We start from the raw sequence: 27,437 nt of genomic DNA, 5'->3' as shown, positions 1-27,437 counted from the left end.
GAATCATTACATTTTTCATTTAATTAAAAAAATTCCAAACCTTTCCCAACTTGATAGGTGTTCAAATAACCCAAATATTTACTTGCATTTAAAATGTTAATCCCAATAATAACATTACTTCATGTTTTATGTTATAGAACGGATTTTTTTTTATTATGTTGAAAGACATTTTTTTTAAGTGTGAGGAGTGAATGGAATTAACTTTGACATGATTTTGGGTAATAAACAGCAGGTGCTGCCAACCCTGTGCATTTTCCATTTGTGAATTTTCTGGGTGCATGCTTAAGTACTACCTGATGTTACTTGATGTGCTTTCTGCTTAGGTCAATTATAGCCGTATAATTGAACATCACTGAGGGTACAGTTTATTGGATAAGCATATGTAACATTATGTAGCTTATGTAAGATATTATTATGTAATGTGTAAAGGCATGCAATATTCTGTATACTAATGTCCCACTGGGTAGTAAAGGATAGGGAAAAACAACAGAGGCCACTAAGATTGGTGATAACTTTTCTGTGGAAACAGTGTCATGCATTTGAATAAAAAACAAGTATTTGCTTTCTTCTGGGTATGTTTACATGCCTCTTAAATGAGTGGTCTGTAGACCACCAGCAACGGAATTAACTGGATGCTTGTTAAAGTACGAATTCCTGGAGATTCACACTTTCCTGCAGAATATATCTTATTCCTTAATAGACTTATAAATCAGGCTCCAAGCTTTTCTACTTGCTGAGAAACATGATTTTTAATATTTCCTTAACATACTTTTGAGTATTTAATATGTGTATAGAGAAGCTGATTCTCAGCCACTTTTATGATGTATTCTAGAGGAAAATTAAATTCCACAAGGCAAACAATTGGTTATAAATAATGCAGTCTCCAGGGACACTTCTCTAGTTTAAGAGCTGTGTCTACCTATGCCCATAGCTTTTTCTGGACTCCTTTCCCAATTTGCCGGAGATGTCTCCTGGGGGAGCAGAGGATTGGCATGTCCCTAACAGCCTACCTTTCACGAGAAGCTCAGCAGTACTAGTCGCTTGTCCAGATCCATTGGTGGCTCTCAGGGAATATCGTCCACTGTTGGCTTTAGTCACGGCGGGGATCGTCAGTTTAGCGCGGCCATCGCTAAAGGAGATCTGCACGCCGGGCAGAGTGGAAGTGGAAATCACCTGGCCATCCCTAAACCAGCTCACCTCAGGAACTGGAAAACCTGAAGAGCAAGAACAATTCATCTTTAGGTTCCAGTGGGCACTGTGAAGTCCTCTGCTTTGTCCCATCATGTTCACTGCCTTGTCCTAATCTATAAAAGCTTTCCAGCATGGAATGCCACTTAATGATAGTGAAAACCCAACAGCTGCATGATCAATGTGTAAACTTGCAGACCATTAGGCGGGCAGGAATGGAGGAAACCAAGGCCAAAAGAGGCTTAATGATTTTTCCAAGATCCCTCGGTTAGCAGCAACACAGAGGGGACTAGAATTTCCATCTCCTGTCCACCTGTCCAGAGCTCTATCTGATGCAATTCAATGGATGTCATTAAAATTATGAAAGGGATTTATGAAAATGAAGAACCAAGGAAATTTTGAAATAAAGAGTGGCTGTTCTCCTCTTTGAAAACAAGTAAAGAACAAAAGCAGAAAACTGATCTCTGAGTTCTACCTGACAAGCCCAGGAGGCATGCCTTCCTCCCTCCTCTGTGGTTACAGGGATGCTGTCTTCCTGGACTCTCCTGTTTTCACAGGTGCAATCAGTAAAAACACTGTAATATGGACAAGCAATTTCTCATAATAAGAGCCTAATCCAAACCCAGTCTTTCAGAACAACATGGATCACTGAAATTGCAGGTGGAAATCCAAATTCTCTTGACCTGCCATAAATTGTAGAGCTAAGAACTACATGTCCATGATTTGATGTTTTAAGTATATTAAAACTCTGTACATTGAGAATGTATGAGGCAAGTTCAGAGCATGGTGTATTTTGCACTTGGCATAAAGGTTGATGCTCTATCTACTTAAGCTGGGAGGTAAAGATAATCTAGACAAAGGCTATTTTGTTGTTCATATGTTAGCCAATCTCCCACTATGGCCAATTAGCTTATTGGACTGATTTATGCATATTAGATATTTTCAGTAGTGTTTTCTAAGAATTTATTTGTATATAGTTTGAAGGAACAAGAAGATATGAAGTAGCCAGATTCCACTGCTTCTCAAGAAGGCAAATTCCTACTGAAGTCATATGTGTTCTGCTCAGTTCAGAAGTTACTGAGTGTTACCAGATAAATAAGTAAATTATTTGGAAGCCAATAAGACTTTATCGTGCATGAAAAGAGAATTTCCTTGGTCTTTTTATGTACAATAGAAAATAAATAATGATTATATGATACTTGTGCAATGTAAAATAAAGTATTATCCAGTTATGAATAAGATCAGTACATACAATAGAAAAAAAGAGAAAAAAATCTTATTTTATTTCTTTATTATAAGCCAAAAAATTCTGAAAAAGAAGTGGGCAATGCAACATGGAAGTGGACTAAATTAATAATCAAACATGTTTTTTTTTAATTAATCCATATCATCTTACATGGCTAGTTACAATACTACAGAAAGAGAAAATAATGATTAAATAATTCTGAAATTATTTACAAATATAGTTCATAGACTACTCCCTATTTTTTCATAAGATGATACCATACATTTTTTCGAACCATCCATAAACTGACTTATGAGGAAGAAAAAGAAGGCAAAAAAGAGATGAACTTCGTTTTAAATAAAATTCTAGGGTTAGTGTTTGCTTCCTTCTAAATAGACCCAAGAAGCATATTATTTCCTGTCATTTCAAAATGATTGGAAAGTCTTTTAATTCATTAGAATCACTCAATAAAAATTGAAAATAAAATAATAACGAGGAGTTGGTTTATTACTGAACAGCTCTGCCTCTGAGGAAAATTAGATGCATTGTTACTTTGCATATGAAACAACTGACGTTCAGGTGTCCAGAGCAGGCAGCCCAGGCTACCTACCCAGTGGCTCTGTGGCTGGCTTCTATTGAGTTCTTGGCTTCCAGTCTGGCTCTGCAGTTGAACCCAAATATGAAATGACTAAATTTGGTCCTACTTAGCTGCTGGATTTTAACATAAATTTTAATCCAATGCTAATTATTTTTGCTTTGTGGAATAATAAATATGAATACAACATTTTCAAGTCATTATATTGTCAGATTTTGTCAGTACTCTGTGAATAGTATACCCTTAAAATGAACTTTCCATAGGGTTGGATTAATTTTCCAAAGTGAAAGCAGGGCTTAAACTTGGCATCAAGTCCTGCAGCAACATTAACTTACTGGAGAGGAGGCAAAGGGAAAAAAAATCCAAAAGTGTGAATGTGTGAACTTACCACTGATGTGCGCCTCAAAGGTTGCGGTACTACCCTCCAGTACCACAACGCTTTGTAACGGCTGCGTAAACGTCGGTGCTTGAGTTGCCATCTTTCTAGGCACTCTGAAAAAGAAGAGAAAATGAATTAGGGTGATCCCAGCTAAGAGTCACTCTGGAGCTGCTTTGCAGATAGCAGAGACACACATTTCTTTAAATGGATTGCTCCATAGGTCATCTGTGGGCCTAGAGTGATGCAGAGGTCTTCTCTTTTGCGGCTTGAAAAGTTTTAGACAGTTCTTCAATGAGTTTACTTAAAGCCTAACCCAAAGTAGCAAGGGTTAAGGAGAAATAGAAAAAAAAGTATTAGCCGAACAGAGCAAGGAATGAACCCTAGTGGTCAAAGAGGGAATATACAGTTTTACCTATGGTGGAAAATCAGGTTGAGTTGAAGAAAAAGAAAACCACAGCAATGGGGGATTCGTGAAGTGTAATTAGAGACAAGACATGTGACAAATGTAAAATGAAACTCTGGGCCAGGCTTGGTGGCTCATGCCTGTAATCCCAGCACTTTGGTAAGCCGAGGCAGGCAGATCACTTGAGGTCAGGAGTTTGAGACCAGTTTGGCCAACATAGTGAAACCCCGTCTCTACTAAAAATACAATAATTAGCCAGGCGCGATGGCACGTGCCTGTAGTCCAAGCTACTTGGGAGTCTGAGGCACAAGAATCACTTAAACCCAGGAGGTAGAGGTTGCAGTGAGCCAGGATGGTGCCATTGCACTCCGGCCTGAATGACAGATCAAGACCCTGTCTCAAAAAAATAAATAAAATAAAATGAAATAAACCTCTGGATCAGCTTAATGTGTAAAATACAATTATTTAAAAAATTTTCCTTCTCCCCAGGATTTTTCATTCACTCTATATTTATAAAGTTGACATTGATTCAGACATTATCTGATTACTTAAAATAGTCACCAGAAGTAAAAATTTGAACTTTGTAATAACTTTCCTGACTGGAAAAGCTTTGGCAAGCCTTATCAAATATGCAAACTTTTTGTAGACAGCATATGATGTTTTCTATTTCTTAGCATTTCTTCATACTATAATTGCACAGTGAATGTTGCTACTGTTGAAGTAAATATTCAGAAAAATTTAAATTTCAGTGAACAGGCCAAAGTTTATTATAGATCTGAAAGAAAAATGCTGGCTTGAGTTCTTAATATGGAACAATTTGCAAACTTTGAATAATGGAAGGCTGGTGTAAAATGTACATGAAGTGAAAAGGCCTATGCTTTCATGAGTAAAATATTCAACATCAAAGAAATGAATATAAAATTTGCAGTTAAGTCATTTTGTTAAGTGCAAGAAAGTACTTTGCCTATCAGTTTCAGAGAGATTATGTGAAGAATTTTCTGATGCATAAATACCTAATTATTCAAAATGACTATTCTGTTCTGAAATAAAATTTCTGAATTGTCAATCCCTTTATTACAATTTTTAATAAAATTCTTTGTTTACTGAAACTTCATAGAGCAATAATCTTCTTAGTGATAATTCTGTTCCTTATCGTAACTTTTTACTTTGTTAAAAAAAAAAATAAAACCAGCATTCTCTGAGACAATAAAATTTGTATTTAGAAAATTCAGATAATATCCAAAAGCTTTCATAAATTTTTTGTTAGGAACTCCTTTTTGTAGCATATTTTCTTTGTGATGAACAACTTTCTGTGCATAACTTTTTCTGTTTACAAGCTAGTGCATCTTCTAAAAATAGCTGTCTTCTTAGTTATGGAATACATAATTTTATATCTATGTATTTACAGGCATTGACAATTAGTAATTGAATTCTAGGAAGATGAGAAATCAAATCAAAGTGTATTTAGAAGTACAAAGCCTTTAACCATTATTTTTTACCCTTCTTAGCGTCAACGTTTATCTCAAATTTTATAACTGGAATGTGTGCTGAATTAAAATGCACGCAGAGATTCTGAATATTTTAGAAAACAATTGTATCACTTTATTCCAAATCTCTAACTATGTTGCAATTAACCATCGTGCACTGGTCTTACATTCCTGTCGTCTAGGTGGGTTTTGTTGCTTTAGCACTTGCTCTTCACAGGCCTTTGTCTAGCTGGGGCTAAAGGTATGCATCTAAAATGTCATGCTCCTAAAATAAACTCTCCTAAACTCTCCAAGGTTGACTGACAGCAGGCAAGTGTTCTGCCACTGTCCTGCAACTGATACCTCAGCAGTTGATTCCCTTAAAAAGTCATGAGGGTGTAGCTGACACCACACGCATTTTATCAGAGCTATTCTTGGTGTGCTTCACTTTATCATTGAGTAATATAACCTTGAACATTCCCAACAGACAAAAAGAGTCTAGAAAAGAAGCAAATGTTTCTCTCAACATTTCAGACCTCGACATTTAGAATGTTAAGTGAATTTAAACAATTTTGAATCATGGAATCATTTAGTTGATATGCTAAAGCTTTCAATTTTTTAAGGAAAAAATACCCCAATATTTTAAAACGGAATTTAACAAGAAGATTTGAATAATGGGTCAGCACTAGCAACAAGTAGTTACACAAACACTTGTACAGAGGCATTTAGCACACACAAATAATCCAGAGCCAGAGATCAATACGCAAGTGTCTCTACTATTAGAATCAGAAAAGTTGCTGCTCACCTGATTTCTCAAGAGTGCCTAAAAAGGGTGGGACTAAGCCCAAGGTTGCTTCTGAAACGACGTCCTACGTAGAGTTGGTTTTTCCGACCATCTCCGACATGAATCGGTGAGCCTCTAATCCTAAAAACAAAACTACACAGTCCAGACTGTGTAGTTTTGCTTTTCTATGCAATCCCTACATCCGAGGCGAGGCTGGGAATGCACGACTGCTCAAGAGCCAGGGGCTGGCCTGCCCTTTTATTCCGCAGATCTGCTGACAGCTCCACATCCTTAGGCAGGGCCCTGGGTGATTGGCTGTCTTAGGAAAGCATGATGGGAGAGGACCTATTTGGTAGTGTCACATACCACCTGTTCTTCTGATTGACAGTGCTAAATTTAGCACCTCAAAGGAGACTTTACCGAGGAAATAGAACTGCATTTAAAGAGTAACTGTGTTGCGGCTCAAAGAAGAGCATTGGTTGCTGATGTTAAAATCTGAAAATGCGGGTCTGAAGAGGTGTGACAGTAGATAGCACTTCTGGGCAGTCATGCAAAAAAGCCCCAAAGCTGAGGGCTCTGCCCTGAGTCAGGCCCAGTCCTATTCCCTTCCCTGACAAAACAAACCAAATGGACCTGTCAATCATGACAGCAGATGAGGGAATTTATCTCAAGCATAAGGGTTCATGTTCTCTGAAGAATCAGTTGCTGTAAACCTTAGTGTTGAAGACAGCCCATTTGTACTACCTACATTCTCCAGAATCCACTTGTATTTCAGGGACAGTTACATTGATGTTAATGAGCTTATTGCTATACAACCCTGCAAGAAATAATGTTGAGAGGCAAAAATGGAACTCTGCTTAGGTTAGTCTGTACAGTACAATGATTTCACTTTTGTCAGGTTTCATTTTTGTCTGGCATTAATATTTACAAATATGCATGCATTACTCCTAAGTAAGTAGCCAGGTCTTATGCTTAAATCATCCATAAGGTTCTTTTTCCGGACATGTGAATGCTGTTCTGCTAATCTCTGGAGTTTGCTGTTACTAATGGGAAGTGGTTAGGAGATGATATAGTTGCTATTTTAGGACTAAATTTCATTTCAAGCAAGAGATATTTCAAATACAAAAGAGCACACCAAAAGATCTTTATAATGACTCAGCTGAGAGATCTGTGAAACTCTACTTAGAGAGAAGAAAATTGTCTTGTTGATCATGGAAAGAGACTTTTATCAATAAAAGAGACTAAAATTATAATTTAAGTTAAATTTCTTTATATCTGTAATAAAAATGTTCCCTGCTATGGAAGAATTTGGTCATGCATTAGACTTTTCAACTTCTCGAGTATTTCATATCTCATATTTATTTATATAGTGATTCATATGTTAATGTTTAACAGAGCTTAAATTTACTGACAACCAATGTAGTACAGTTATACTAACAAGATGACACCATGTACTTGTTTAAACATTTTCTCTTTTACTTAAGTGGTGATATCTGTATTGGCAGCATCATTTCCACCCCGTAGATTGTATCTGCCATAATAGAAATAATTCTATTTGATTGCTTTATTCAGAAACAACTGGTTTCACGTTTTATACTTTCAAAATTATTCCCAGCGAGAGATTTGTGTTACAAAGAATCTACTAGTCATAAGGCAAAGAAACACCAGAAATGTGTGACCTTTCTGTTTTGGGGTGTTCACCAATTGGCTATTTTAGATACATTTGTACACGTTTGTGTGTGTGTATGTAGTGTGCTTGTGTGTGTATTTTTAGGCTCATTTGACCTGATGTAAAGCATGTTAATGTTGTGTTATGTTTGTTGTAACTAAAGTCAAACCACTTTAATTCTTATGAGAACTAGAGGGAAGAAGTAACTGTAATCTGGAAGCTTGTGTCATCTTGACCTGATGCAATTCAGGTAACTCAAGAGCCAAAAAGATGGACCATATGTTATAAACATAAAGTCAAATGTCTCTCCTCTTAAGCTGCTTGTCTAGTCACTGTTCTTGGACTTTTCTAGACCTTGCCTCTCAGCCTACATCTTTCTCCAGTGCTGGATGCTTCCTGCCCTTGAACATCAGACTCCAAGTTCTTTAGTTTTGGGGCTCGGACTGGCTCTCCTTGCTTCTCAACTTGCAGACATCCTATTGTAGGACCTTGTGATTGTGTGAATTAATACTTAACAAACTCCTATAGCTACATATATCCTATGAGTTCTGTTCCTCTAGAGGACCCTGACGAATACACCTTGCAATATTGTCAAGATCCTTGTTTTTAGGCCTTTATATGTTTATATAACATTCAGAATAAAAAAAAGAAAGAATGAGCAAAAGAAAAAAGAAGAAAGAAAGAAAAGAAAAGAAGGGACCAGTTAGTAAATAACTAATTTGCTGCTCTGAATAGAGGTCTTATTATTGGAATGGTAATGGACAGTATATGATGTGGTATGCATTAGTTTTAAAATTAAGTATGCCATAGTAAACTAGTATTGTGGAAATCAAATACTAGTCAGATTTGGGGAGTTTGCTCATGCAGTAAGATCTCAATTTACCACCCTAACAGTGGGGAAGGAGCCCCATAGATAATCCCAAATAGCTGATAATTCAAATGTAATGCCAACTTAATTTGGAATGCATGGCATGATTCTCTCTTTGAGCACAATATTCAATGAAATTCAATAAACATTTATTAAATATATGCTTACTGCTGATCACTGTGCTAAATTGCTATGATTTTGGCTTCTGTCATTGTTTGTAGATTTGACAAATATCCACTGAGTGGTGACTTTGTGCTGGGCATTGTGCTAGGGATAGCTAGGCAGAGCTGACCAAGAAAAGACAGTTACAGTTATTGTGCTCTTAGAGATCATGGTCTACATAAACTCCTAATGAAAGCTCATTAATCTGTGACCAAGACTAGGATATACTTAAAACTCAGGCAATAACTCCAATGACATAGACTTTGTTTACCTTATATAGGACTATATGCAAAGGAAGGACTTACTGGGAGTTATTTGAGAAATGGATACAGTTTTTAAGGCCAATGCAAGGGTGCTAGAAGAGAGCAAAACTAATGTCTCTTATAACTCATTAATTTTTGTGTGTGTTCTTTTACTGTATTAAACACAGTTCAGGCACAGAGATTATAGCAATTCACACAACACACAAAAATACCTGCCCTCTAAGAGTTTACATTTTTGTTAGCAAAGTAATATCAAGTGATAGAATATCTGTAAATTCCTTTCCACTCATAAAATATATCAAAGCTGAAACATAGGCTCATCATGGAGCTATTTTTAAACAAGGAAGTAGAAAAGCAAATTCAAGAAGTGCACAGGGAAAAGCATCCTGATGAAAACAACTTGTTTTAATGGATGACAGTCTGTGTTCTTTGGGTTACAGAGGCAGAGAAAGCTACACTGGGAATGTGGGAGACAAGAAATGGTTGCTTACAACTTAAGAGATGACTTACTGTCCCATTTTTTCTCCCTCCAGTTATAATTGCTTTAGAAGCAAGATCAAATTAGATTTCCACAACTATTTACAAGTGTAAGAATAATCACAGACACATTTAACACTACACTGAATACAAAAAGATTATTTCAGACATGTAAGATATTTTTACCAAAGTAAGAAAGATCAAAAAGTTAAAGTCTTGAATGTTTCAGTAACACTGCTGTTAGGAGCACTTGGAATTTTACTCCTACTCTACATGGGTTTAGGCAACTCACTTGAATCTCTGAGTCTCAGATTTGTCAGTTGCAAATTGGAGATTATGATCTCCACTTCAAAGAGTTATTAGGAAGATTAAATGACAGAATGAACGTGACAGTGTCCAGGACCCTGAGAATCTGACACATGGTAGGCATTTTGTTCGTTTTCTGCTGCCAAGCATGACATTAAGAAAATAATTTCTGTGCTTTGTAATATTGATTTGCTCAATTATCTCTAACTACATGATTAAATATACGAGATGGTATTTTCTAAGAAATCTTTGAGAAGTCCAAAAGAGAGCTCATGGAATAAAGCACATGCCATGTCCTTCCCTGAAGGCCCTCAGAAGGTGACATGACATTTATATGTGAATTAAAGCAAAGCCCAAGAAATACTGGAATCTTAAGAAATAAGTTGGGCTTCTGAAAGCATATGGCAGGAAACTATAAACCTGATTAGATCCAACCATCAGCAAATGCTCATTGAAGGTGATACTGCTGTCAAATATCAAGCTTTACACATGTTGAAGGGAGGCAGCCAGGCTCATTTTTTTCAGTAACCACTGCAGGCACAGAACCCGGGGACAGGGATTAAGGGCTCTTCCAGGGCCAAGAATATATCTGGGAGCTGAAAAATCAGTTTTGTTCTGAAACAGAAAAAGAAATCTGCAACAATGAAAATAATGGATGTTTTTCAAATATCTACAAAAGAAGGTATGTCAACTAGTCAACTGCACTTGAGATGGGTATATTTCAATGCACCTGATAAGCTCAGGGATGATCTTCCAAAAACAAAACAGTCTGGGTGGAACAAAAATCTAAAAACGGCCCCAAAGGGAGTTCTACAGTCTCAAAAAACAAAGGCAAGCTTTGAAAGATTAAAGCCTCCTTGAGCCTTAAATTATGGTTCTTTTTAATGTTCCAATGGAATTCTGCAGGTTTTATGTATCTGTTAAAAAGATTTAGGACTTTTTGCCTTTGTGTTTTACACCAGCAAGTTCAAATTTCCAGCTAAATTCCCCTTTCCCCCATTTTTTTTTCTCACCTAATACAGCAAGCCCTTACTGTATTAGCAAAGTATGGGGTGCTACCCCAATCTCATATTTACTAACCGCCCTGCTCCAAGCTCTCTGTGTTCCTGGGAGGCTGACTCCTAGAGGGGTCCTCCACGGCCCTCTGGTTTCTCATATGGCTCAGCTAATGGGAAATGCTGCAAGGAGAGAGGTTGGAGTATTCATTCCCTCTGCTTCCTCCTTGCCTGGCCATGGTTTGACCGTGCCTTCCTTTACTTGTGGCCAAGCTCTTGTGACCTCTCTTCTCCAGATTCTTTCTTTGGTTCCAGGAACTGCTCCTTTCCCCATTGTTTTTAGCTAGGGCTTTGGACTGTTGCTATTGCCAGGATTCTTTGGCAGCCACCATTAGTTCTCATTACCCTGCTACATCTTGTAATAGTCCCTTCACTAAACTCTCTTCAGTTATGCTTTTGAGTTGCAGGTGCCTCCTGCCCTGACTGTGACCTGGCTTACTCACATAAATACAATAAGAACTTCTTTCTCTTAAGCTAAACCAAGTCATGTATTTACCTTCATTGCTAAGTTATTGTTTCCATTTCCAATTGACTTCTTCCTTACCCAGCTTCTTCCCTACAGGCAGCATGCATTTTTAACATTATGTTCAGATTTCTGTTCCTTTCTTCCTCTCTCACTCTGTTCTTCTCTTCCTCCTTTATTTCTGCCTCAAGTGTTTTTTGAGTATGTTCCATGTACCAAGAACTATGAAGGATGTAAGGTCCTTCACTGCGACATTAGCTGGAAAGGCAAGAGAGCTATGCAACAATGCAAGAAGAGACAATACAAGGTTAAGAGCCAGAATGCTGAGAAATTAAGTGTGCAGAAATTCAGAAATGCAAGAGAACGGGGCAGAGTGAAACAAAAGCAGAACTCCTCATGGAGAGGGTCACTTAGGTTGAGTGTTTCTATTTCATTTTATAAAAGAATTGATCACGCCTGTAATCCCAGCACTTTGGGAGGCCGAGGCGGGTGAATCACGAGGTCAAGAGATCGAGACCATCCTGGTCAACATGGTGAAACCCCGTCTCTACTAAAAAAAAAAAAATATATATATATATATATATATATACAAAAAATTAGCTGGGCATGGTGGCGCGTGCCTGTAATCCCAGCTACTCAGGAGGCTGAGGCAGGAGAATTGCCTGAACCCAGGAGGCGGAGGTTGCGGTGAGCCGAGATCGCGCCATTGCACTCCAGCCTGGGTAACAAGAGGGAAACTCCGTCTCAAAAAAAAAAAAAAAAAAAAGAACTGAAGCATTTCAGTAAAAGCACATAAAATACGATAAAAGAGAAATGGAAATAAAGAATACCTTTAAGAAAAAATAGAAACAAAGTAGAAAACTAAAACTGTGTCAAATAATAACATAAGCTCATAATCCACAAAGCTCACTGTATTTGCTGTAGCTGATCTTAGGTTGGTGATGAGCTTCCAGAAAGTTAAAGAAAAAAGAAAGTTAAAATTCAAAATACAGAGTGGGAAGCATACCAATTCCTGGGAAACATGCAACTTCCCTCCCTCCCTCCCTCCCTCCCTCCCTCCCTCCCTCCCTTCCTTCCTTCCTTCCTTCCTTCCTTCCTTCCTCCCTAGCTTGCTTCCTTCCTTCCTTCCTTCTTTCCTCCCTTCTTTCCTTTCTTTCTTTTTGATGGAGTCTTCATCTGTCACCCAGGCTAGAGTGCAGTGATGCAATCTGGGCTCACTGCAACCTCTGCCTCCCCTGTTCAAGCAATTCTCCTGCCTCAGCTTTCCGAGTAGCTGGGATTAAAGGCACCTGCCACTGCGCCTGGCTAAGTTTTGGATTTTTAGTAGAGGTGGGGTTTCACCATCTTGGCCAGGCTGGTCTTGAGCTCTTGACCTCATGATCCATCTGCCTCAGCCTCGCAAAGTGCTGGGATCACATGTGAGAGCCACTGCATCCAGTCAGTACAAGCAATTTTCTAATGCTAAATCAGTAAAATGTATAATCAGCTTTATAGAGTAGGCAGGCACTAAAGGAGGTACAGAGCAAAAAGTCCTTAACAATGTACCTGTAGCAGATATAGTGACTTATTAATTTGATACGTTTATGTTTTCAGTATGAGTTTTAAACAAATGTCCAGGGCATACCAAAAGGCAACTCACTGAATGCAACTGAATGAAAGGCTAAAGAAATATAACCCAAGTTAAAAAAATTAAGAACAAGAGTGAGGCTCTAACCTGATCCATGGTAGGATTCTCAACATTTCCTGAAGTAATCAGCATCAGCACCTCTAGCATAAGCCTTGCCAATACCTGGAAGGACTCTCACATCCATTTGTAACCACAGTAGGGGAAAATGATGGATAGTACGGTTTCTAAATCAGACAGACTTTGGATCAAATCCCAGATGTGCCAGTTATTGGCAAAATGACCTTAGATTAATCATTGAAGCTTCATTTCTTCCTCATAAAATAGGTATGTTCACTTCTTCATAGAGAATATTCTCCTGTGCTGTTGTTTTGGTTTCTATTAACTAGATTTTGTAAGTTCTTATTTGACTTTTTGTTTTTACAAATAGTTTTAGATAATAGTATTTATTTTTCATAGCACATTTTATAACAAATGCTCAATGGGGAAGCTGTTGCTGGTTACTGTTATTTGGGTAGCCCTTTCTACACCTTTGGTCACATAGTTCCTGCCTGGCAGGTCTGAAGTGGCATTCATTTCTTCTTTCCCACTTCAACACTTTACCCCTGTGACCATATTTTGGGTCTTTCCCTCTTCAAGTCTTTCCTCTGTAGAGTTGCTTCTCTTCTAACAGCAACAGAGAAGTTAAAGCTATGTCTCTTTTTGTCACTCTTATCATGAGTAGGGCCTAAAGATTTACTCTATAAACATATTCATATGCTTATCTGTTTTCCTCCATGTCAAGGGAAAATGGGTCTATTCCTCTTCAAAGCTCGACCAACATTCAGGATCCTTCTCTTCTTGTCTCTTCCCAGATACACACTATTCCATATAATATATTTAACTTCCCCTATCTAGAAGTTTCTTCCCCTTACTAGCAACTCTACTTGATACATTTTCCCCATTTAATTATAACTGAGTATATTGTTGTATCGATTTATTTCTTATTGCTATGGTCTAAATGTTTCCCTCCAAAATTCATATGTTGAAATCTAACCCCCAAGGTGATAGTTTTAAGAGATGGGGCCTTTGGCAGGTTATTAGATTATGGGAGTTTTGTCCTCATGAATGGGATTAGTACCCTTATAAAAGAGGCTTAAGAGAGCTCCTTTTGCTCTTCTGCTATGTGAGGTCATAGCAAGAAGGCCTTTTCTCCGAGAAAAGGGCCCTTGTTAGACATGCAGTCTCCTGGTGCCTTGATCTTGAACTTCCCAGCCTCCAGAACTGTAAGCAATAAATTTCTATTGTTTATAAATTACCCAGAGTAAGGTAAGTTGCTAGAGCAGCCTGAATAGACTAAGACAACTATTCTTTCTGAATCTCTATTCATCTTCTTTTCTCATTGTTCTTGCACTACTCACATTGTGTTTTCCATTGCCTCCTTCCTTCTTTCCTTCCTTTTTTTGTTTTTTTGAGATGGAGTCTTACTCTGTCACCCAGGCTGGAGTGCAGTGGCATAATCCTGACTCACTGCAACCTCTGCCTCCTAGTTTCAAGCAATTCTGCCTCAGCCCCCTGAGTAGCTGGAATTACAGGCGCATGCTACCACACCTGGATAATTTTTATACTTTCAGTAGAGACAGCGTTTCACCTTACTGGTCAGGCTGGTCTCAAACTCCTGACCTCATGATCCACCCATGTCAGTCACCCAAAATGCTGGGATTACAGGCATGAGCCACCATTCCTGGCCTCCACTGCCTTTCTTATTTCCAAATCCAACAGGCAGTTTTTAAAAACCTTTTTGCAACAATTTTGGTTGTCACTTATTAATCCAATGGATACCTTAAAAATTGTATTTTCATAGTGCATAATAGTAAGTGATGTATTATGAAACTCTTCAAATAAATTCACTTAAGGGAAAACTATTTGTGTTGAGTGACTGAAAAATCAGTGAGTTCATAGCACTAAACTTGAACTATTTCTCAGCCTATGTCTTCCTTTGGCCTTGGGTTTTTGATAAAACAGGCAGGAAGAACTGTAAAAATTTTCTGCATCCCATCACTTTCACCAGTTCATCTACTAACTTTTGTACTTCATCTCTCTAGAAGCTGTCTCCAAGCTTGAATTCCATGGCACCAACCTCTCTGGACTCAGTTCTAGAAGCCGTCCCCAAACTTGAACTCCATGGCACCGACCTCTCTGGACTCACACGGTTCTGACTTAGTCATGAGCAGTTCTCCTCCTGCTTTGCCTTAAGTGCTGATCTTGATCAGGTTCTACCTCTTCTTACTGTTGTGTTTTCCTGGGGTCTGCTCATTTCCTTTCGAGACTTCAACTACATTCTGATGACTTCAAGACGATTATCTCTGGCCCTTTCATCGCTCATGCGCTCCAGGTTCACATTTCACTGTCTACTGGGTATCTCCAAGAGAATCTGAGACTTAAAACTCTTTATAAATCTGTCCCTCTTCTTGATATTTATATCTGAGTTAATGTCACAATCTATTCAATCACCTAAGTGAAAACTCTGAGAGTTTTTCTTAATGCCGCCTCCTCATTCTCTGCCTCTGAGATGTCAATGAATTCTTTTCATTCTACCACCTAAATATATCTTGAATCTTTGTAATCTTGTTTATTGCTACTGCTATTTCCAGGTCCTTGTTTCCCACTTGTTCTATTGGATTTAGCCTGTTAACTGTTCTTTTCTGCCTCCAATCTAAAGTCTACATCAAAGCCCAATAATCACTCCATGAAAAAAATTTCACATAATTTCCCTGATTGAAATCTTCAGCAACTCTTGGGAGCCCTCCATCACCCAAGATACCAACTAAATCTATTATCCTCCACTCCTGACTTTTTGGTCCTGTTTTGATTTTACCCAGCCCATTGCCTGGTGCAGCACTCACTAGAACAATGATTGACACATAGTAGCTGCTTCGTAAGGGCCAAAGTGTGAACCCTCCAAAATTCATATGTTGAATTTCTAATTCCCAGCACCTCAGACTGTGGTTGTGTTTTGAGATTATCTCTTTAAAGAGATAATGAAGTTAAAATGAGCTCATTAGGATGGGCCATAACCCACTATCTCTTGTGTCCTTATAAGAACAAGAGACAGGTTCAGGAATGGTGGCTCATGCCTGCAATCCTAACACTTTGAGAAGTGGGAGGATCGCTGCAGCCCAGGCATTCAACACCAGCCTGGGCAACATACCAAGATCTTGTCTCTCTTAAAAAACAAAAACAGTAAGTCCTGGGTATGGTGTTGTGCACCTGTAAACCCAGCTATTCAGGAGGCTGAAGTGAGGATTGCTTGAACCTGGGAGACTGAGGGTGAAGTGAGCCATGATCACAACACTACACTCCAGCCTGAGTGACTAAGTGAGATCCTATCTCCAAACAAAAACAAAAACAAAAACAAAAACAAAAACAAAAACAACAAGAGATGAAGACAAACACAGGAACAGAGGAAAGACCACGTGGAGACAGGAGGAAGATGGAAGTGAAGGAGAGAAGCCTCAGAAGAAATCAGCTCTATTGGCCCTTTGATCTTCGAACTTGAAATATCCAGAACGGTGAGAAAATAAATTTCAGTAAGTTTAAGTTGCCCAGTCTGTAGTATATTGTTATGGCAGCCCTAGAAAACTAATGCTATGCTCAGTAACATATATCTTAATGACATGAACAACTTTATCAGAGAAATATAATGATGACAATTTGAGCTTTTGGTGACCGACTTTCTCAGAATCCCTGAAGCATGTTTTAAGGAAATGAGAGTGGAGCAGGCTGTAGAGGACAGGACTTCCTAGTCGCTTATTACCATATGTCAGCAGCAAAAAAATGCTCATCTCCAGGCCTTCACTTTTTTTCCTAAGTGTCAATGTGTACTCTCCCATTTTAAAAAAGGAAGCTTTAGGAAGTTTCACCTTTGGCAAATTCTTTGTCAAAATGAAGGAACGCCTATCACCGTAATGTGGATCTGTCTACCTCCATCTCTGTTGATAGATTGTGATTTTGGGACGTTTGTTACGGGGCATAGAGGAGGAAAATAGTAGTTATCCTTCAGTATTCTTGGCGGATTGGCTCCCCTAACCTCCAGCAGATACCAAAATCTGTGGATGCTCAGGTCCCTTACATAAAACAGCATCCTATTTGCGTTTAACCTACGCACATCTTCCCATATACTTTAAAACATCTCTAGATTCCTTATAATACTGAATACAGTTAAGTGCTATGTAAATAGTTATGCTGTATTTTTTATTTATATTATTTTTTTATGTTGGGGTTTTTCCTTTTTTTAGTATCTTTGATATGCATTTGTTTGAATTCATGGATACAGAACGTGTGAGTAGGGAGAGCCATGTGTATTGTTAACTCATCAGAAACTACATTCATTAGAGGTTAGTTGAATAACAACTATTATAAAACCATATGCAAGTTTAATATACGATAATGCTTTGAAAAAGAGAAAGGTAGGTCCTGGTACCCAGAAGCTGGCCTTTGTTATCACTGATGAGCCAGTATTGATGCATTATTACTAAAGTTCATAATACACATTAGGATTCACTCTTGTTTTTTACATTCTGTGGGTTTTGACTGATATGTAATGACACGTATCCACCATTGCAGTATCACACTCAGCAGTTTCAATGACCTAAACATCCTCTGTGCTCCGCTTACTCATCTTCCTCTTTCTCCCTAAACCCTGGCAATCCCTGATTTCATATTGTCTCTGTACTGTTTTCCTTTCCAGAATACCATATAGTTGAAGTCATACAGTATGTAGCCTTTTCAGATTAACTTCTTTCACTTAGCAATATGCATTTAAGATTCCTTAGTGTCTTTTCATTACATAGTAGCTTATTTCTTATTGCCTAAGGTTCTGTTGTATTTATGTATTTCAGTTTGTTTATCCACTCTCCTATAAATCCATCCTGTCTGCTTCCAAGTTTTGGCCATTATAATAAACTGCTATAAACATCTGTGGGAAGGTTTTGTGTGGACACAGGTTTTCAGCTCATTTCTGTAAATACAAAGGAAAGAAGGAAGGAAGGAAGGAAGAAGGAAGGAGGGAGGGAGGGAGAGAGGGAGGGAGAGAGGAAGGAAGGAAGGAAGGAACGGAGAGAGGGAGTAACCTCCACAAAACACTTTTAGTTCCTGCCCCTTTACCTAAGTGGACAACTGGTTCTTGCTAGTACTTTTTTCATACTTCTGGTACTTTTGTTTCCTCTGTTGTCTTTTTGGGCAAAAACTTCTGTTTGTGTTTAGCTCCTGTCTGAAACGTGCCACATGTTTCTTTCTTTAAGAGAGAAGGTTAATATTGTCTTGTGAATAAGTATTCCATTCATGTATGTATTGCATACCTGAGAACATAGCCCGAAATGTAAGAATTTAGCTTAAAGTGCTGTTGGTGGAACAACAGACCTCTCCTACTTTATTACTCTTAGGACAGAAGTATCTCCTAGATTCAGAAAGATTCATGCTCTATTTCTGTGCATAATATAGAAAAACATAGAGTTAGGAAACACAATATATTCTTCTGAAAATAAAGACAAAACCACATGACTTACTTGAATATCTCCAGGTACCACTTAGAAGTCATCTTTGAACCAAGTGACATGTGGTCCTGACCTTCTGGACACTGTGTAGTATGGAAGAAGATCTCATCCTTCCTGGAGGTAGACAGGTATAACACTTTCAAGGAATGCTGGAATTCTGCCTCATACTAAAAGCAAAAGGAAATTTGAAATTGCTAATGTAAGATACACGTATCCTTCCTTCCTTCCTTCCTTCCTTCTTCCCATTCTCTTTCCTTTTCTTTCCTTTCTTTTTCTCTTTTCTCCCTTCTTTCTCTCTTTTCCTTTCTTTCTCACCCTCCCTCCCTTCCCTCCCCTCCCCTCCCTCCCTTCCTCCCTCCCTCCCTCTCTCCCTCCCTCCCTCTCTCCCTCCCTCCCTTCCTCCCTTCCTTCCTTCCTTCCCAGTCTCATTCTGTTGCCCAAGCTGGAGTACAGTGCCACAATCTCTGTTCACTGCAACTTCCGCCTCCCAGGTTCAACTGATTCTCCTCCCTCAGCCTCCTGAGTAGCTTACAGGCACCTGCCACCATGCCTGGCTAATTTTTGTATTTTTAGTAGAGATGAGATTTCACTATGTGGGCCAGGCTGGTCTTGAACGCCTGACCACATGTGTTCCACCCGCCCCTGTTCCCCAAAGTACTGGGATTACAGGCATAAGCCATAATCCCCAGCCCACATAAGCAATATTTTCAATGTGTTCATTTTCAGAAATCTTTATAAACAATGTCAAATTTCTTTTTACTGCATGCTTACCACCTCCTAATGTCTAGCAATGACCAATAATTTCCCTGACTGAAAAACCAAAAGCAAAAGTAAAAACAAAAACAAAACCTGTAAAGGTGACTTTAAAAAATTTTTATTTTAAAGTTCCAGGATACACGTGCAGGATGTGCAGGTTTGTTACATGAGCAAACATGTGCCATGGTGGTTTGCTGCACCTATCAACCCATCACCCAGGTATTAAGCCCGACTTGCATTAGCTATTCATCCTAATGCTCTCCCTCTCCCCACCCTCGACAGGCCCCAGTGTGTGTTGTTCCCCTCCCTGTGTCCATGTGTTCTCATTGTTCAGCTACCACTTATAAATGAGAACATGTGGTGTTTGGTTTTCTGTTCCTGTGTTAGTTTCCTGAGGATAATGGCTTCCAGCTCCAACCATGTCCTTGCAAAGGACATGATCTCATTTCTTTTTTATGGCTGCCTAGTAGTCCATGGTGTATATGTATCACATTTTCTTTATCCAGTCTATCATTGATGGATGTTTGGGTTGATTCCATGTCTTTGTGATTGTGAATAGTGCTGCAATGAACATACATGTGCATCATATACACCATGGAATATTATGCAGCCATTAAAAATGATGAGTTTGTGTCCTTTGTAGGGACATAGATGAACCTGGAAACCATCATTCTCAGCAAACTGACACAAGAACAGAAAATCAAACACTGCACGTTCTCACTCATAGGCGGGTGTTGAACAATGAGAACACATGGACACAGGGAGGGAAGCACTACACACTGGGGTCTGTTAGGGGGAAATAGGGGAGGGACAGTGGTGGGTGGGGAGTTGGGGAGAGATAGCATGGGGAGAAATGCCAGATATAGGTGATGGGGAGGAAGGCAGCAAATCACACTGCCATGTGTGTACCTATGCAACAATCTTGCATGTTCTTCACATCTACCCCAAAACCTAAAATGCAATAAAAAAATTAAAATATAAAAAAACCATACATGTGCATGTATCCTTATAATAGAATGATTTGTATTCTTTTGAGTATATACCCAGTAATGAGACCGCTGGGTCAAATAGGATTTCTGGCTTTAGGTCTTTGAGGAATCACCACACTGTCTTCCAAAATGGTTGGACTAATTTACACTCCAAACAACAGTGTAAAAGTGTTTGTAAAGGTGACTTTTATCAAGACTCTTGAATAGAGTTATCTTGTGAAATTCCACTTTCCTCATATATGAGGGAGAAAGAAAAACAGGCAGAAGGAGGATCTTGTTCTTAAGATACCAAATTACCATGCTTTACTGGGGATCTGTCTGAGTAAGAGTTTCCAAAGTAAAAAACCTACATTATTCGAGACTATTCTAGAGACAGATTTAAACAGAAGTAATAAAGATGACATTTGGAACTATGCATGTAGCCATTGACTGCAAATGTACTTAGGCCTCTTTGCCAAAAAATGATATCTTCAACACTTTTTTGAAGACTTTAGTCTGTTGAATACAGTCTACAGAATACAGACTTCAGTCTGTTGAATTTTGCAGGCTTTTATTTGATATACTGAATTGGACATCATCATTATAATTTTGCTGGCATGTTAGGGCAGTGGTATGACAGGAATTTTAGCTCTCATAACAGATTTATTCAACTACATAAAACTATTTAGTAATCTACCCAGTAAACTAATCTATTTAAGAAGAAGAAAAAAAAGTAAGAAAAAGTTTCAATAATTAAGAAACAGTAAAACTGCTTTGTGAAGACCATGTTATTTGCTGGATCTTACTTTCTAAACTGTGCTGACAAAACACCAATGTTTAATGTTGACCAATCTTGTTTCCTTAAATAGTGGTTCTCAACCAGGGATGATTTTCTGCCAGGGGATATTTGGCAATATTTGGAGACGCTGTGGTTGTTACGTCTGAGGGTGGTGGTGCTAATGACATCTAGTGGGTAGAGGCCATAAATGCTGCTAAATACCTTACAATGTATAGGACAAACCTCAATAAACATGGAATTATCTAGTCCCAAATGTCAACCTTGATTCAAGGTTGAAAAATCCTGTTTTAGAGAAATATACCATGAATACCACATTTTCCTCATATTTAAATAATTTTAATATATAGATATCTTATGAAAAATTCATCTCAAAACCCAAGCAAAAATGCAGTGTTTATGTAGAACATTTTCTGGTCAATGTACACCCAAGTTGAATGGTTTTTTTTAAAAGCATTCTACTGCATTAAAGGACACAAGTGGAAGCTGTTTATTGAATATGTTTATTAAGCTTCACTCACTAAGTAAAGCATACCACTGATACTTTCTCCTGCTTATCTGACACATAAAAAAACATTAAGCCATCATTTCCTGCAGTTTATGTTCCACAACATGGCAGTTGATTAGAAAGATGTAGTTACTTCTGTTTGAAAAGGTAGCTGCTGCTTTGCCCTCTGGCTCACTTTGAAAATTTGTGGTTCTGAAAGCTCAAGGTACTATTTTTACTCTTCATATTTGGCTCTGACCTGTGTAGCTACGTTCCTGTTTCTCATTTCCCTTCGTTTGGCCACACTGGTGGAGGGCGGGGCTGGTGGTGGGTTTTTTAAGGTTGGGGGAGGGGTTGTAGTCACTCAGACAAAATTCTGATAAGCTCGCATTCAGAGTTATTTTAACTGAAAACTAGAATTTAAAATTTTACAAAATCAGATTATCCTTTTTTTAAATGTATTTTTATTAAATATATTATCTCTTCCTATGAAAATAGAAACATGGCAAATAATATTTGAATATTGTTGGGCACGTAAAAATATTTTTATTCATGCTCAAGCTTAATTTGGAAGAAAATTGTGAAGTATATTCTATTTGCAATTTCTTTTTCTTTTTTTTTTTTTAAAGACGGGGTTTCACCATGTTGGTCAGGGTGGTCTTGAACTCCCGACCTCAGGTGATCCACTCACCTTGGCCTCCAAAGTGCTTGGATTACAGGTGTGAGCCACCATGAAATTATTTTACATGCAACAAAGTAATTTTTCCCTGAGAATGAGGTCTAAAGTATTAATAGATTAAATTGAAATAAAAAAAATTTAAATCAGTAATTTATATGAGCCGTTCTGAAGAAAGCATTAGAAATGTATAAAAGCTTATTTCAAAAGGGATCATAATAGAAAAATAATTTGACTTAATTTCAGTATAATAAAGGCTAAGATTTTTAAATTGCCTGAAACTGGTACTGAGCTTTTGATTAAGGCAGATATTGTGAGGGTGGACATTTTGATAGCCCTGTTTACTGTGCCACAGTCTTATAAGGGTATCTATGAAGTTCTTCAAGGTTCCACATGTTAACGATTCAAAATGACTTTTTATTTTCTATGTTCTATTATACCACTATGCATTTTAAAATTACTCATTGGACGCAAAATGAATGTTAAACTAGGGTTGCATTTCTCTAGAGAATGACTAGATCTATTCGGACTTTCTTTTTTCCAACATAGGGATAGTTTTTTTTTTTATCAACTAGTATGTGCTCTATTCCCAGTTATTTCATCACTCAACAAAGCCACAACTGCATTAAAGGGCTTTGAGGCTGGGACTTTGGGTCTGAATAAGAGACTGATTGTGTTAGAAGTTACTTTAATTTTAATGTAATAACAACAGCATAACATCATAAATCTTAGTTGAGAAGCAGCTGTTGGTTTTTTCAATCCATAAGCTATGGTATTTCAAGCTTCCATAAAAGTACTGAATTTAGATCGTTAAAGACAGATTTTTTTTCTAGCTCATATCTTAAGGTTACTAAAGAATAACCTTTAGTAACTAGGTCTTTAGTGAACCATATTTGAAGTCCTATAGTCATATATATAGAATAAATAGAATTTTTTTATGACTGTCAAAAAGTACACTATTCCAAGACCTTATTTGTCTTCTGCTTCCCAGGAAATTTCTTTTAAATTTTGTTCTAAACCTTGACTGGTCTCTTGATCATCTGGCCCCAAACAGCAAGTGCTTGGCAACATCACCCACCTGTTCCAATGAGAAAAATCAAGAACACACTGCATGTTTAACACCCCTTAGAGATCAGTGAGAGCTAGACCCACATTTAGAAATGACCTATCTTGCACCGTAATTCACAGGCAAGGAACATGAGGGTCAAAGATTTTAGTTGCCTAAATCCTCAAAGTTCTTCTGTAGCAAAGCTCGAATTAGAATTTAGGTATTTAGCGCTTCTAAATAGTAACACTTTCAGAGGAGTAATAGAGAATACTCCAATTCTTTAAAACAAGTGCTCCTTTCTCTATCAATACAAGATTGAGAATGGGCTCAAAAGCATGCTATTTTATAAAATTGGTGTTCCACTATTTTAATGAGCAATATTTAGGATTCCAATTTACTTGCCTAAAGGTACATGAGGACCCCAACAAAAAACCCCGATATTTATCCAATTAAAAAGGATTCAGATGGCCCTAGGTTTCTCAGGGCAACATCAGTAGAGGGCCATTTATCTCATCTATGTTATTTCTAAATGGAAATGTTTACATCAGATATATAAAGACATATCCATCATTAGAAATGTAAAACAAAAATGAAGATTGGACATAATTTATTTTCAGTAACATACATAGCCAATGTCACATAATTTAAATATCAATTATACTCTGATTTTAAATATGTCTGTTAATGTTATTAAAATAACCATGTAATCTTTACACTGTATTTGGAATCTGTCGAGTCAACCTGCAAAGTTTCAGATTGGTAGAAAAAGAAACATTTCTCCATGTGTCCACATATGAAAAGGAATACAGCAGAATGAGAAGCCAGTACATTTGACTGTAGAAAACTGTGACACAAGAGCAGAAAATCAAACACCTTATATTCTCACTCATAGGCGGGTGTTGAACAATGAGAACATATGGACACAGGGAGGGGAGCACTACACACTGGGGTCCATTGGGGGTAAATGGGGGAGGGGCGGGGGGTGGGGAGGTGGGAAGAGATTGCATGGGGAGAAATGACAGATACAGGTGAGGGGACGGAAGGCAGCAAACCACACTGCTATGTGTGTACCTATGCAACAATCTTGCATGTTCATCACATGTACCCCAAAACCTAAAATGCAATAAAAAAAAAAAAAGAAAAAAAAAAAGAAAACTGTCTGAACTTGTTTTGATTACCATCCTTCCCTAAAACAAACCACTATTCTGCAGTGGGATGTTTAATAGGTGTATGGTTAATGGTGGTTAAATATGAACCACCGTGATTATTTCTTCTCTTAAATTGGAGCAATTGCATTTATTAAGAGCATTTTGAGTCAATATTTATACAAGAATAAGCATCCTGTAGCTGCAAAAGTTTGAATGAGATAATTAGATTAAATTTATTACCTTTCCAGGAACTTAATGTCAAATTATGCTTTAGAGAGCTCCCAGTAAAGCTAAGAAACAGGCAAGCAAATTCTGTTGTTTCCAGATATTTAGTGGACATAATATATATTTTATTATTAGCAGGCTAACCGTTAGCATTAAAAAAGAAATAAACACACAAAACATTTGTTCCTGCAGTAATTATATATGCTTTAGGAACCTTAAGATATGAGCTACAAAAATCTATCTTTAAGGATCTAGATTCAGTACTTTTATGGAAGCTTGAAATATCATAACTTATGGATTGAAAAAACCAATAGCTGCTTCCCAACTAAGATTTGTGATGTTATGATATTACTACATTAAAATTAAAGTAACTTCTAAGTTCTATTTAGAAACAATTCTTTTTGATTTGCTATCAATGAATAATTTAAATGAATTTATATTTGGAGTTGATATATGTGCACACATATCTTAACAGTATTTTCCCCCTTCCAACAGCTGTTTGGAAATCTTGTTTGAAATATACAGGTTTTTAATTATCTATTTTAAATCTGGAGCTGTGCCGAGCCTTTTATTCAGAGCATTCGTATAAGTAACTCTCTGAATGATACCACTGTTAAAATGAGAGAAGCTTATTTCTTCATCAAATCTAGGCCATAAGTTGCTAATGCCACTGGTGCCATTAGCATGAGATGTTTTTCTAACCTGATCACATCATATATCACTTGGGCATTTTATGTATTACTGAATTCATACAGGTAAGAATTCATACAGAGAAACACACACACACACACACACACACACACACACACACACACCCAAGATTAAAAATTCTTGAAAGTTTTTATTTATTCACAATAATCCTAATGGCATCTGACATACTTTTGCTATATAATTTTGATTAAACCAACCCACAACAATTTCTTATATTCAAAGAAATGGTATAGGCTTTTCTAATTCTGAGATTCTCTGCCAGATGGTATCATTCCTCTAACTGATTTAATTTTTTCCTACAATGGATTAGAGTCAGAGGACAGAGGAATGAGACTCATATGCCAGGAAAAAGTTAGCTGCAGCTGGGCGCCGTAGCTCACACCTGTAATCCCAGCACTTTGGGAGGCTGAGGTGGATGGATCAACTAAGGTCAGGAGTTCGGGACCAACCTGGACAACATGTCAAAATCCTGTCTCTACTAAAAGTACAAAAATTAGGAGATTTTAGGCTGAGACGATGGGGTCTTCTAGATATACAATCATGTCATCTGCAAATAGAGACATTTTGACTTCCTCCTTTCCTATTTGAATATCTTTTATTTCTTTTTCTTGCCTGATTGCTCTGGCTAGAACTTCCAGTACTATATTGAATAGGAGTGCTGAGAGAGGGCATCCTTGTCTTGTGCTAGATTTCAAAGGGAATGCTTCCAGTTTTTGCACATTCAGTATGATATTGGCTGTTGGTCTGTTGTAAATAGCTTTTATCATTTTGAGATATGTTCCATCAATACCAAGTTTATTAAGGGGTTTTAGCATAAAGGGCTGTTGAATTTTGTCAAAGGCCTTCTCTGCATCAATTGAGATAATCATGTGGTTTTTGTCTTTGGTTCTGTTTATGTGGTGAATTACGTTTATAGACTTGGCGTATGTTGAACCAGCCTTGCATCCCCGGGATGAAGCCTATTTGATCACGATGGATAAGCTTTTTGATGTGCTGTTGCAATTGGCCTGCCAGTATTTTATTGAAGATTTTTGCATCTATGTTCATCATGGATATTGGCCTAAAGTTTTCTTTTCTTGCTGAGTCTCTGCTGGGTTTTGGTATCAGGATGATGTTGGTCTCATATAACGATTTGGGAAGAATTCACTCTTTTTGGATTGTTTGGAATAGTTTCAGAAGGAGTGGTATCAGCTCCTCTTTGTATGTCTGGTAGAATTTGGCTGTGAACCCATCTGGACCTGGGCTTTTTTTGGGTGGCAGGCTCTTAATTGCTGCCTCAACTTCTGCCCTTGTTATTGGTCATTCAGGGTTTCAACTTCTTCCTGATTTAGGCTTGGGAGGATGCAAGTGTCCAGGAATTTATACATTTCTTCCAGGTTTACTAGTTTATGTGCATAGAGTTGTTTTTAATAATCTCTGATGATGGTTTGTATTTCTATGAAATCTGTGGTGATATCCCCTTTATCATTTTTTATTGCATCTATTTGATTATTCTGTCTTTTCTTTTTTATTAATCTGGCTAGTGGTCTATTTTGTTGATCTTTTCGAAAAACCAGCTCCTGGATATATTGATTTTTTTTTAAGGTTATTTTTTTGTGTGTCTCTGTCTCCTTCAGTTCTGCTCTGATCTTAGTTATTTCTTGTCTTCGGCTAGGTTTTGGGTTTTTCCGATCTTGCTCCTCTAGCTTTCAGTTTTGATGATAGGGTGTTGGTTTTAGATCTCTCCTTGCTTCTCATGTGGGCATTTATTGCTATATATTTTCCTCTAGAGACTGCTTTAAATGTGTCCCAGAGATTCTGGTATGCTGTATCTTCGTTCTTGTTGGTTTCGAAGAACATCTTTATTTCTGCCTTCAATGCCCATCGCTGATAGACTGGACAGGGAAAATGTGGCACATATACACCATGGAATATTATGCAGCTTTTAAAAATGATGAGTTTGTGTCCTTTGTAGGGACATGGATGAACCTGGAAACCATCATTCTCAGCAAACTGACACAAGAACAGAAAATCAAACAGCACACGTTCTCACTCATAGGCAGGTGTTGAAAAATGAGAACACATGGACACAGGGAGGGGAGCATCACACACTGGGGTCTGTCAGGGGGAAATAGGGAAGGGACAGTGTGGGGTGGGGAGTTGGGGAGAGATAGCATGTGGA

The 27,437-nt window shown here is 37.8% G+C and overlaps 2 protein-coding genes across 2 annotated transcripts in view; both read right to left on the bottom strand.

Annotated features, from left to right (window-relative positions):
• LOC101030681 (titin) overlaps positions 1-6,283 on the bottom strand; it is a 271,305-nt gene extending 265,022 nt beyond the window's left edge. The window contains 3 exon segments of the mRNA XM_074399411.1: positions 1,011-1,214; positions 3,397-3,500; positions 6,062-6,283. Coding sequence (XP_074255512.1) covers positions 1,011-1,214; positions 3,397-3,487 — 295 coding nt within the window. The 5' untranslated portion in view covers positions 3,488-3,500; positions 6,062-6,283.
• Positions 6,284-18,481: 12,198 nt separating this feature from the next.
• The window catches only part of CCDC141 (coiled-coil domain containing 141), a 227,616-nt gene continuing 218,660 nt past the window's right edge, over positions 18,482-27,437 (bottom strand). The window contains exon 26 of the mRNA XM_074399405.1: positions 18,482-18,628. Coding sequence (XP_074255506.1) covers positions 18,624-18,628 — 5 coding nt within the window. The 3' untranslated portion in view covers positions 18,482-18,623. The remainder of the gene's footprint in view (positions 18,629-27,437) is intronic.

The sequence above is a fragment of the Saimiri boliviensis genome, chromosome 5 (genome assembly GCF_048565385.1).
Source record: "Saimiri boliviensis isolate mSaiBol1 chromosome 5, mSaiBol1.pri, whole genome shotgun sequence".
Classification (NCBI taxonomy): domain Eukaryota; kingdom Metazoa; phylum Chordata; class Mammalia; order Primates; family Cebidae; genus Saimiri; species Saimiri boliviensis.
The sequence above is the reverse complement of the archived record's forward strand: the minus strand, read 5'-3'. Positions and strand labels throughout refer to the sequence as shown.